The sequence below is a fragment of the Orycteropus afer genome, unplaced genomic scaffold (assembly GCF_000298275.1).
Source record: "Orycteropus afer afer isolate SDZICR_OR568_19922 unplaced genomic scaffold, OryAfe1.0 scaffold00217, whole genome shotgun sequence".
Lineage (NCBI taxonomy): Eukaryota > Metazoa > Chordata > Mammalia > Tubulidentata > Orycteropodidae > Orycteropus > Orycteropus afer.
Genome location: NW_006921804.1, coordinates 2,171,956 through 2,184,359, shown reverse-complemented (window position 1 = coordinate 2,184,359; position 12,404 = coordinate 2,171,956). Strand labels below are relative to the sequence as shown.

The following is a 12,404-nucleotide window of genomic DNA, read 5'->3' as shown; positions in this document are numbered from 1 at the left end:
CATTTCCAAGAAGCATTGCAGCTGCACTTCTTCCAGGACAGATTTGCTCATTTTTCTAGAGTCCATGGTATTTTCAGTATTCTTTACCAACAACATAATAAAAAAGCATCAACTCTTTTTCAGACTTTCTTATTCATTGTCCAGCTTTCACACGTATTTGAGGGAACTGAAAATACCATGGCTTGGGTTAGGCACACCTTAGTCTTCAAAGAGACATCTTTGCTCTTCAGCACTTTAAAGAGGTCTTTTGTGTCAGGCGGGAATACAGCAGGCCAGGTGATAAATGATTAAGCCTGAAAGAACTAACCTTCCCAGTGAGCAGCCACACCCGTTCTCAACAGCCCCTTCTCTGTCCCTTACATGAAGTGGCTGACTTTGAAGGTGTTGTCCGTGTCCATATTCCTTTCTCCCTCACCAACTTATCTCAAATTGAAAAACGTCTGGGTTCCCTTTCTCACAATCCCACCCACCTACATTAAGGAGTTTTGTTACCTCTCTCAAGCTTATGACTTAACTTGGCATGACATTTATGTCATTCTTTCTTCCACTTTAAATTCTGACAAAAGGAAACGGGTTCTTGAGGCTGCTCGGGAACATACCAATCTAACTCCTGTAACTGACTCTACCATGCCAGTGGGTCCAGAAGTCACTCCTGGGCAGGACCTGGGATGTGCATACCAACTAGACACCCAATCTGGGCGGAATAGCTGCACTCGCAGGGACAAAATGCTCCAGTGCCTCCTAGCGGGCTTGTAGGCTATCTCACATAAAGCTATTAATTTTGATAAACTGTGAGAGATTACTCAACTCTCTAACAAAAACCCAGCAGCTTTTCTTAATTGCCTCACTGAGGCCCTTACACAATATACTCACTTAGACCCAACTTCCCCAGCAAGAGCTACTGTTTTAGCTACTCACTTTATCACCCAATCTGCTCCTGATATTAGAAAGAAACTGAAAAAGGCAGAAGAAGGCCCCCAGACTCCCATCCGAGACCTGGTGAATATGGCCTTTAAAGTTTTTAACACTCGGGAGGAACGGGCTGAGGCAGATAGGGAATCCTGCACTCGCCAGAAGGCCAATTTACAAGCCCAAGCCTTAGTGGCAGCCCTGAGGCCAGCACCTACTTGACCAGCCAGAAACAACCTACCAACTGGAGCCTGCTTTAAATGCAGAGAGGAAGGCCACTGGGCCAGCCGTTGTCCACACCCACGACAACCTTCCAGACCTTGTCCAGCGTGGGGTCAAATGGGACACTGGAAAAGTGACTGTCCCTCGGTGCCAAGACACAGAGAGCCAGTCCCTCCAATCCCTGACCCGTCATTGACTGTTCTGGGTCTGGCAGCTGAAGACTGAAGAAGCCCCGACTCGTCAACCCCAATCACTCTCGCCGAGCCCAGGGTAACACTCAAGGTAGTGGGTAAGTTGATGTCCTTCTTGGTCGATACAGGGGCTACCTATTCTGTCTTACCTTCCTTCCCAGGACAATTATACCCCTCTCCAATCTCAATGATGGGAATTGACGGATACACCTCCAAACCCCAGGTAACAGGTCCTGTCACATGCCTCATAGACAACAGAATTATTACACACTCCTTTCTAGTAATGCCTACCTGCCCCACCCCACATTTAGGAAGAGACCTTCTTTTTAAGTTAGGGGTCACCCTACACTGGGCTCAGGACCCCTCAGCGCTACTTCTACTACCATTAATCTCTACTCCACCCTCCACACTGAACCCTCCTTTACCTCCTGATTTAGTGGATCCCATTGTGTGGAACATTTCTACTCCTACTATTGCTACCCACCATTCACCTGTTATTATTCATTTAAAAGACCCCTCACATTTTCCCTCTAGAACCCAATTTCCCATTTCCTTGACACACAGGCAAGGACTGAAAACTCTTATTCAACATCTCTTGTCTAAAGGTCTTTTAATTCCTACACATTCACACTATAATATTCCCATCCTACCGGTAAGGAAATCTGACGGCTCATACCGCTTAGTGCAAGATTTGGACCTTATTAAATGAAGCTGTAATACCTCTACACCCTGTTGTTCCTAACCCTTATACACTACTTTCTCACATCCCACCATCTACTACTTACTTCTCTGTACTAGATCTTAAAGATGCCTTCTTTACCATTCCACTTGATCCAACTTGTTATCACACAGAAATTACAATACCCATTACTCCCAAATCAGTATCTTCTAATTGGTTCCCCTATGCCTGTTTTACATAGGACCAATCCTCTGCAGGTTGTAAATACCTCCCTTCCACCTATGGTGGATGCTATTACTGGTCATGTAGGAGACATGATGCCTTTGAAGGTGCCGGGTCTGGACATTTCTTTAAGAGCAAGGAACATGGGTCTGGAACATTTTTTAGGAAAGGCAATAACCTGTTATCTCCGCATTCGTGACCCTTGGGACACCAGATGGGAGTCAGGGGTCAAGGGCAAACTGTATACTTCAAGTTCTAACTCTCTACCCTCAGGAACCATCTATATAGCATGGGAATGCGTTCCGACCCTCAACACCTCCATATGTGTCTCCACTAGCATCTCCCAGGCAGAACCGACCCTACAGGAATAACTCCTAGACACACCCCGAACAGTTCCAGTTTCTTCCTGGACACAGATCATTCAACACACTCTATCCTTCCTTAATTATTCCCACGCCTTACCCAATATTTCATACTGTTTCCTTTGTGCTTCATTTCAACGACCCTTACTTGCGGCTGTACTAATTAATTCCACCCACCCACCACCTACATCCACACCTAACCCATCCTGCATTACACTCCTTCATTACAGGTACCCCTTTGGGAACCTGACACTGTCAATCATACACAGCCCTCCCTGATTTGTTTCCTTACAACAATATCATACCTGTATTTTCAGAACAAACTCCCTGCTCACAAAACATATCTATCACCTCCCAAACCACCTCAGCACCCAGAAAGTACTTTTGGTGCAACAGAACCCTACTTAAATGTATAAATAACACCACCCCAAGCCCTTGTTTTCCAGTAACAATAGTTCCCCAACTTACAGTATACGGAGAATCTGAACTCTTCTGGCTATTACCAAAACTAAGAACCAAACGAGCCGCCTTTTTACCTGTTCTAGTAGGCCTCAGCCTGGCCTCTGCTTTCACTGCAACCGGACTAGCAGGAGGGGCATTGGGTCACAGCATAATATCAGCCCAGGATTTCCAAACCCACTTAGAAGTAGCTCTTGAGACCACCACGGATTCCCTGGTCTCCTCCAACAGCAACTAACCTCTTTAGCCCAAGTTACTTTACAGAATCGAAGAGCCTTGGACCTATTAACGGTGGAAAAAGGTGGAACCTGCCTCTTTCTTAAAGAAGAATGCTGCTTGTCAGGCAGGAACACAGCAGGCCAGGCAAGTAAATGATTAAGCTGGAGGGAATTACAAGAACTGGTCAAGCAAGGAAGCTCCTGACCAGACCCATACCAAACCCAAGCACATGACCCTTACTTACAAAAGACCCTAACACCTAACCCTTGCTTACCAATGTCCCCAACCATTTCCTGCCCACTATGTTAATGAAGTGCTTCAGCTCTACTTCCTGCCCCCATGCTAATAAGGTGCTTTAACCTCACTGGTTCCTGCAACACATCCCCTGCTCTCAACCCGGTCTGCTGAGGAACAGGAAGAATAACACTATAAAAACCCTTTTCTTTCACCCAGGTGGCATGACTTCTCTGGCCCCTCTCAGGGACCTGTGAACCTCGCCCAGGAGCGCAGAATAAAACTTTCCTTTTTCCTGCTCTTTGTGCCTCCTCTCTTCTTCGCCGCAACTTTACATTTTGCAGCAGATTTGCCCAGTGCAACACGCCCTGTGATTTCTTGACTGCTGTTTCCATGGCTGTTGATTGTGGAACCAAGTAATATGAAATCTTTGACAACTTCAATCTTTTCTCCATTTATCGTGATGCTCTTTTATTGGTCCAGTTGTGAGAGGTTTCATTTTCTTTATGTTGAGGTGTAATCTATACTGAAGACTAGATTTTCATCTTCATCAGTAAGTAGTTCATGTAATCTTCACTTTCAGCAAGCAAGACTGTGCCACCTGCATATCGCAGGTTGATAATGAGTCTTCCTTCATTCCTGATGTTGTGTTCTTCTTCATATAATCCAGCTTCTCAAGATTATTTGCTCAGCATATAGACTGAATAAGCATGATGAAAGGACACAAACCAGATGCATTCCATTCTTGATTTTAAATCATGCAGTACCCCCTTGTTCTTTTTGAATGACACCGCCTGGTCTATCTACAATTTCCTCATAAGCACAAGTAAGTATTCTGGAATTCTCATTCTTCTCAATGTTATCCATCATTTGGAATGATACACACAGCTGAATCCTTCTGCACAGTCAATAAAACACAAGTAAACATCTTTCTGGTATTCTTTGTTTTCACCTAAGATCCATCTGACATCAACAATGATATTCCTTGTTCCCTGTCCTCTTCTGAATACAGCATGTATTTCTGGAGGTTTCATGTCAATATACTGCTGCAATCATTTTTGAATTATCTTCAGCAAGATTTTACTTGTGTGTGATATTAATGATATTGTTCAATAATTTTCACATTCAGTTGGATCACCTTTCTTTGGAATGGGTACAAATTTGGATCTTTTCTAGTCAGTTGGTCAGGTAGCTGTCTTCTAAATTTCTTGGCATAGACAAGCAAGTGCCTCCAGCACAGCATCTGTTTGCTGAAACATCTCAATGGGTATGCCATCAATTCCAAGAGCCTTGTTTTTTGCCAATTCTTTCAGTGCAGCTTCGATGTCTTCCTTCAATACCATCAGTTCTTGATCATATGCCACCTCCTGAAATGGATGAACATCAACCAATTCTTTTTGATACAGTGACTTTGTGTACTGCTTCCATCTTCTTTTGATGTTTCCTGTATCATTCAATATTTTGCCACAGAATCTTTCAATACTGCAATTTAAGGCTTGAAATTTTTCTTCGGTTCTTTCAGCTTGAGAAATACTGAGCATGTTCTTCCCTTCTGGTTTTCTAACTCCAGGTCTTTGCATATTTCATTATAACTGACTTTGTCTTCTCGAGCTACTCTTTGAAATCTTTTGTTCAGATCTTTTATCTTGTCATTTCTCCCATTTTGCTTTAGCTACTCTTCATTCAAGGGCAAGTTTCAGAGTCCCTTCTGACATCCGTTTTGGTCTTTTCTTCCTTTCCTGTCTTTGTAATGACCTTTTGCTTCCTTCATGGATGATGTTCTTGATGTTATCCCACAATTCCTCTGGTTTTCAGTCATTGGTATTCAATGCATCAAATCTATTTTTCAGATGGTCTCTAAATTCAGGAGGGATATAATCAAGGTCGGGAGCTCTGGTAGCATAGTGGCTAAGGCACTTGACTGCTAACCAGATGGCTGGCAGTTCAAACCCACTAGCCACTCCTCGGAAGGAAGGTTGGGCAATCCTACTTCCGTAGTGATACTGCCTCGGAAGCCCAAGGAGGGGTCGCTATGAGTCAGGTCTGACTCGACGGCACATAACAACAACAACAACATAATCAAGGTCATATTTTGGCTCCAGTGGACTTGTTTTAATTGTCTTCAGCTTCAACTTGAACCTGCTATGAGTAGTTGATGGTCTACTCCACAGTCAGCTCCTGGCCTTGTTTTAGGCTGAAGATATGAGCTTTTCCATCATCTCTTTCCACAGATGTAGTTGATCTGATTCCTATGTATTCCATCCGGTGAAGTCCACATGTACAGTCTCTATTTGTGTGTGCAATGAAGAAGTCGTTGGTCTTGCAAAATTCTATCATCCAATCTCCAGCATCATTTTCTATCACCACGGCCATATTTTCCAATTACCAGTGATTCTTCTGTGCTTCCAACTTCTGCATTCCAATCACCAGTAATAACCAACACATCTTGATTGCATGTTTGTTCAATTTCAGACTGCAGAAGTTGGTAAAAATCTTTAATTTCCTTATCTTTGGCTTTGGTGATTGGTGCATAAATCTGAATAATAGTAGTATTAACTGGCCTTCCTTGTAGGCCTATGGATATTATCCTATCACTGGATAGATCTTGAAACATTTTTGTGACAATGAATGCCACGCCAACCCTCTTCAATTTGTCATTCCAAACATAGTAGATCATATGGTTTTCTGATTCAAAATGGCCAAAACCAGTCCATTTCAGCTCACTAATGCCTAGGATATCAATCTTTATGTGTTCCACTTCATTTTTGACAATTTCCAGTTTTCCTAAATTCATACTTCATACATTCCATGTTCCTACTATTAATAGATGTTTGCAGCTGTTTCTTCTCATTTTGAGTTGTTTATCATCAGCAAATGAAGGTCCCAAAAGCTTTACTTCTTCCATATCATTAAGGTCAACTCTACTATGCTGAAGCATCTATTACCCAGTCATATTTTGATTGCCTTACAACCTGAGGGGATCATCTTCTAACACTGTATCGAACAATGTTTCAGGGCTACTCATAAAGGTTTACAGTAATATATCAGACAGTGTTTCACTGCTATTCATAAGGTTTTCACTGCTCAATTCTTTGAGAAGTGGGTAATCCCTTCCTTCTTCCAAGTCTGTCTTAGTCTGGAAGCTGCTCTGAAACCTGTCCATCATGGACGACCCTGCTGGTCTTTGAAATACCCATGCCATAGGCTCTAGCCTCACAGTAATACACAAGCCACCACAGTATGACAAACTGACAGACAAGTGGTGGGATTCAGAAACAGGAACTATGAATTTAGATACAGATTAAAGTGAAACAGTTGATGACCCTATTCACATTAAAATGCAAATAAAACCTTGGTTAAGTTATACACATTTAAAAAAAAATTTTAGGTGTCAGTCCTCCACAACATAAGTAATCAGAGTATTTTGGTCATGGTCCATGAGTCAAATAGAAGCAACAGCCCTGATTCCATCAAAAGAATGTGATATCAACTAGACTCAGTACAGACTAAGACAATCTCTTATACATTCTAAATCTACAAATATTTACTACATACAATGAATGATAAGTGATTTCCACTATCGTACACTTTTTAAAACAAATCATCAAAGGCAAATTCAATAATGTGTATTTACTGTTTTAAAGTAGGAACTTTTACTTACATTCTAAAACAAGTAAGGATTTATGGTAGAGGCTCTTACACTTATGTACAGCTATAGTCAACAGGTATTGTTTTGGTCTGATCAGTACTCTTTCTCCACACTGTTCCATAAGGGTCTACGAATCACAAGACTCCATGATGAAACAATCTCCCCGTCAATCCCACATACCACCAAAAATAAGCATGTGATTAAACCAGGGCAATCTGAGTTGTTCTCCTGGATTTTTCAAACTTGAGCTTGTAGGGTAGAGTTTATCTGATGTGTGGACAAAGAAGAAGGAAGTAAACATGGAGTACTTGTCAGTCTCAACTCTGTAGAAAAATAGAGGTTTGACTAGGTAGTTGACTGACAGAAGTACAGATGACAACTGTAAAAGAGAGGGACCAAGCAAACCCAATGCCATTGAGTCAATTCTGACTCATATTGACCCTATAAGACCAAAGAGAACTGCCCCATAGGGTTTCCAAGGCTGCCTCATAAGGGTTCCAGTGAACCCCCAAGAAATTTTACACAAGATGATGTGTAAAACCTTTATGGAAACAGACTGCCACATCTTTCTCCCACAGAGCGGCTGCTGGGTTCAAATTGCTGACTTTCTGGCTAGCAGCCAACTGCATTAACCACTATACCACCAAAAAAAAAGAAAAGAAACAAACTTACTGCCATAGAATCAATTCTGACTCATAGCAACCCCCATTAGGTTTCCAAGGCTGTGAGTCTTTAAGGAAGAAGACTGCCCCCATCTTTCTTCCATGGAGTGACTGATGGGTTTGAACCATCTACCTCTTGGTTAGCAGCCAAACACTTTAACCACTACACCACCAGAGCTCCTTGCTCTACCACAAGCGTGCCTTAAAAAGAGAGAGAAGGAAGATCCTAATAGTGCCTTAGTTTCACTGCAAGTTTTTCTGCCATTCTCAAATTCTGTTTTCATTTGTTTCAGCAGGTTGAAGTTAACATCCTTCACTTGCATCCTAAAGAACCTTAACCGACTCCCACCTCCAGTGTCTGTTAACCACTAATTCACTTTGTCTCTGTGGATTTGCCTATTCTGAACATTTTACAGAAATGGAATCATAAAATATGTGGCCTTTTATGTCAGCTTCCTTCACTTAGCAGAATGTTTTTAAGGCTCATCCATGTTTTTACATGCATCAGTACTCAGTAAGAAAGACTGCAGAAGAACTGATACATTTGAGGTTGTGGTGCTGGCAAAGAATATTAAATGTGCCATGGAATGCTAGAAGAATGAAGAAATCTGTCTTGGAGGAAGTACAACCAGAATGCTCCTCAGCACTTTGGGTGAGTCAGTGAATCCCCAAGAAATCTTACACAAAATGATGTGTATAATTTATGTTTAAGGGGAGAGTACTTAGCTTTCAAAATTCTCAAAATGATTCTTAACTCAAAAAAAAGAAGAAAAAAATAATAATAGGAAGAAAATTTAACTTTTGACTAAAGGTAAATTGTCAGTTATATATAAAATTAAATTAACTAAAGCTTTTTTAAGCTTCCAACAAATGAAAATTTTACTAGAGATATTAATGGGCACTGTAAATAATAAATGCAAACAAAACTACTTACCTTCATTTCCCACATCATCATTCATGAGTCCCCCTAGCCACGTCTTCCAGTTCTCATCATCTGCTGTATTAGGGTCATACATATCTGGGGTGATATCTGGAGCTCGGAGCTTGGCCTCCAGCTGCCCCAGGGGAACGTCTTTTAGAGGCATCTTAGAACGGGTTCGGAATGCAATGAGGCTGTCATCCATGGTCTAGTCAATGGAGAAGGAAAAAAGAAAATGTGCCACTGAAGTCTACTGCTTCCAAATTCTCAAAATCTCCTCATCTCCTCATTTAGAAGACTTCTCTTCTAAACAATTCCAGCTTTTTATTGTTAGTTTGTCTGAGAAACTTCAAGAAAATGGCATTTTAAAATCAACATTCAAGAACATTTACAACGGTTTTATTGAGACATAATCCACATACCATAAAAATCCACATACCATATTATCATCCTTATAAAGTACATAACTGACTGGAGTTTAGTATACTCATAGAGTTATACAAGCTTTACTACTATCTAATTCCAGAACATTTCTATCACCCTAAAAAGAAATCCCATACCCATTAGCAAACTCTATCCATTGCCCTCCCACCTCCAGTGTCTGTTAACCATTAATCTACTTTTTGTCTCTGTGGATTTGCCTATTCTGAACATTTTATAGAAATGGAATCATAAAATATGTGGCCTTTTATGTCAGCTTCCTTCACTTAGCATAATGTTTTTAAGGCTCATCCATGTTTTTACATGCATCAGTACTCAGTAAGAAAGACTGCAGAAGAATTGATACATTTGAGGTTGTGGTGCTGGCAAAGAATATTAAATGTGCCATGGAATGCTAGAAGAATGAAGAAATCTGTCTTGGAGGAAGTACAACCAGAATGCTCCTCAGCAGCAAGACTGGCCAGACTTCATCTCTCATATTTTGGTCATGTTGTCAGAAAGGACCAGTCTCTGGAGAATATCATTCTGGGTAGAGGGTCAGCAAAAAAGGGGAAGCTCCTCAATGAGATGGACTGACACAGTGGCTATGATGATGGGCTCAAGCATGGAAATGATTCTTAGGATGGTACAGGACCAGGTAGTGTTTCATTCTGTGTACAAAGTATCACCACCTGTCACAAATGACTCAACATCACCTACCAATATAGTAACACCATTTTTAACTTTCTCTGGAACTGTCAAACTGCTTTCTACAATAGATGCACCATCTTACATTGCCATCAACAATGTATGAGGGTTCCAGTTTCTCCATATCCTTGTCAACACTTGCTATTGTCCATCTTATATTACAGTCATCCTAGTGAGGATGAAGTGTGATATCTCATTGTAGTTTTGATTTGCATTTTCCTAATGACTAAAGTAAAGCGCTCTGGTGGGGTAGTGCTTAAGGCATTTGACAGCTAACCAGAAGGTTTGCGGTTCAAACCCACCAGCCACTCCACAGAAAGAAGACTGGGAAATCTACTTCTGTAGAGATTTACCACCTCGGAAACCCAAAGGGGGTCCCGATGAGTCAGAATCAACTCAATGACAGTGAGGTTTTTTTTTGTTTGTTTGTTAATGACTAAAGATGATGACTAAAGATGACTTTTCATTTGATTACTGGTCATCTATGTATCTTATCTGGAGAAACCTCTAGTGATATCTTGTGCCCATTTTTTAATTGGGTTATTTATTTGTTATTGTTGAATTGTAAAAGTTCTTCATATATTATAGATACAAGTTCATTACCAGATACATGATTTACAAATATTTTCTCTCATTTTTTGGGTTATCTTTTACTTTCTTGATAGTAGCCTTTGAAGCACAAAGTTTTACATTTTGATGAGATCCCATGTATCTATATTCTCTTTTGTTCCTTGTGCTTTTAGTTATAACTAAGAAACTTTTACCTAATCAAAACTCACAAAGAGTCACTCTGATGTTTTCTTCTAAGAGTTTTATAGTTTTAGCTCTTACATTTAGATCTATGACTTATTTTGAATTAATTTTTGTGTACAGAGTGAAGAAAGGATACTCATTCTTTTACATATGGATATCCAGTTGTCCCAGCATCATTTGTTGTCAAAAATGACATCAGTCAAAAATCAATTCACCTGTCATGAGACAAAGTGTATGTGAATTGCTGTATGGAAAGTGAATTTGCTCTGTAAATTTTCACCCAAATCACAATTTTTAAAAAATAAAATTAAAAATAAATAAATAATCCATTGACCATAAATGTAATGGTTTGTTTCTGGACTCTCAATTCTTTCCCAATCATCAATATTTCTATCCTTATGTCAGTATCAGAATGTCTTGTTTACTATAACTTTGTAGTTAGTTTTAAAATAGAAATGCGTTCCGTTCGTTTTAAGACTGTTTTGGTTATTCTGGACCCCTTGCATTTTCATATAAATTTTATGATCAGTTTTTAGCTTCTCCTAAAAAGGAAACGTCTTGGTTACGTAGGGTTGCTGTAACAGAAATATTATAAATGGGTGTATTTTAACAAACAAATTGATTTTCTCACAGTTTAGGAGGCTAAAAGTCTGAATTCCGAGTGCCAGCTCTAGGGGAAGGCTTTCTCTCTTTAGTTGGCTCTGCATTTAAGCAAGATCCTTATCTCTTTGAGCTTCTGCTCCCGGGTGATCTTCACATCCCATGTTTGTGTGTGCATGTCCATGTCCATGTCCGTGTCCGTGTCCGTGTGTGTCCCTGCTGTGCTGTCTTGTTTAATCTCTTTTCTACCTCAAGAGAGATTGACTCAAGATACATCATACACTAGTCTCGCCTCATTAACATAACAAAGGCAGCCCATTCCCATATGAGATTACAGGCAGCTAGATTTTTGTACAACCTCCACCCTAAAGCCTATTATATTAAAAATTACAGGCACACACAATGGTTTACAATAACAAACAGGTGCTACCTTCTGACACACATCAAAACATTATTATTACTGTATTATTACATTAAAACTGTTACAGTGCATCAAAGTGTTTCTTTAATTGTTTTATGCTAGAAAGGTACTATATACTATATATGAAGACAAACATTTGACTAACTGACTTTAGATCTGAACAACACCCAACTATTCCAAGTTACATACATATTTTACTTAAAGACAGGCTTAGGAACAGAACTCAACTCATAATCAAAGGACTGCCTGTAATATGGTGTAGTGCCTAAGGCATCTGACTGCTAACCAGAAGACTGACAGTTCAAACCCACCAGCCACTCCTCAGAAGGAGGACTAGGCAATCTACTTCTGTAGAGATATCGCCTTGGAAACCTAAGGAGGGGTCGCTATGAGTCAGAAGCTACTCGACGGCAATGAGTTTTGGTATACCGAGGTTAAGATTTACAACACATATTTTTTGGGGACATAATTCAATTCATAACAGGAAGTTTCTGATAGAGACTACATTGAATCTATGGATCACCTTAAGAAGTTCTCCCTTAGACTATCACAACAACCTCCTAACTGGGCCCTCTGTTTTCCCTCTTGCTTTCAATAATCCATTTTCCTCCCCTTAACTAAAAGGAAATATTAACATCAACCAGAAAAATATCACAAAAAGCTTTTTCAGAACAGGAACTAGATAAGGATGCCCGCTATCACCACTTCTATTCAACACTGTACTGGAAGTTCTAGCCAGGGCCATAAGGCAAGAAAGGGAAATCAAAGGCATCCA

General features: G+C 40.3%; 1 protein-coding gene across 1 annotated transcript in view; it reads right to left on the bottom strand.

Annotated features, from left to right (window-relative positions):
- The window catches only part of LOC103203458 (GON-4-like protein), a 159,683-nt gene that overhangs the window by 66,602 nt on the left and 80,677 nt on the right, over positions 1-12,404 (bottom strand). The window contains exon 10 of the mRNA XM_007948466.1: positions 8,743-8,935. Within this exon, the coding sequence (XP_007946657.1) occupies positions 8,743-8,935 (193 nt within the window). The remainder of the gene's footprint in view (positions 1-8,742; positions 8,936-12,404) is intronic.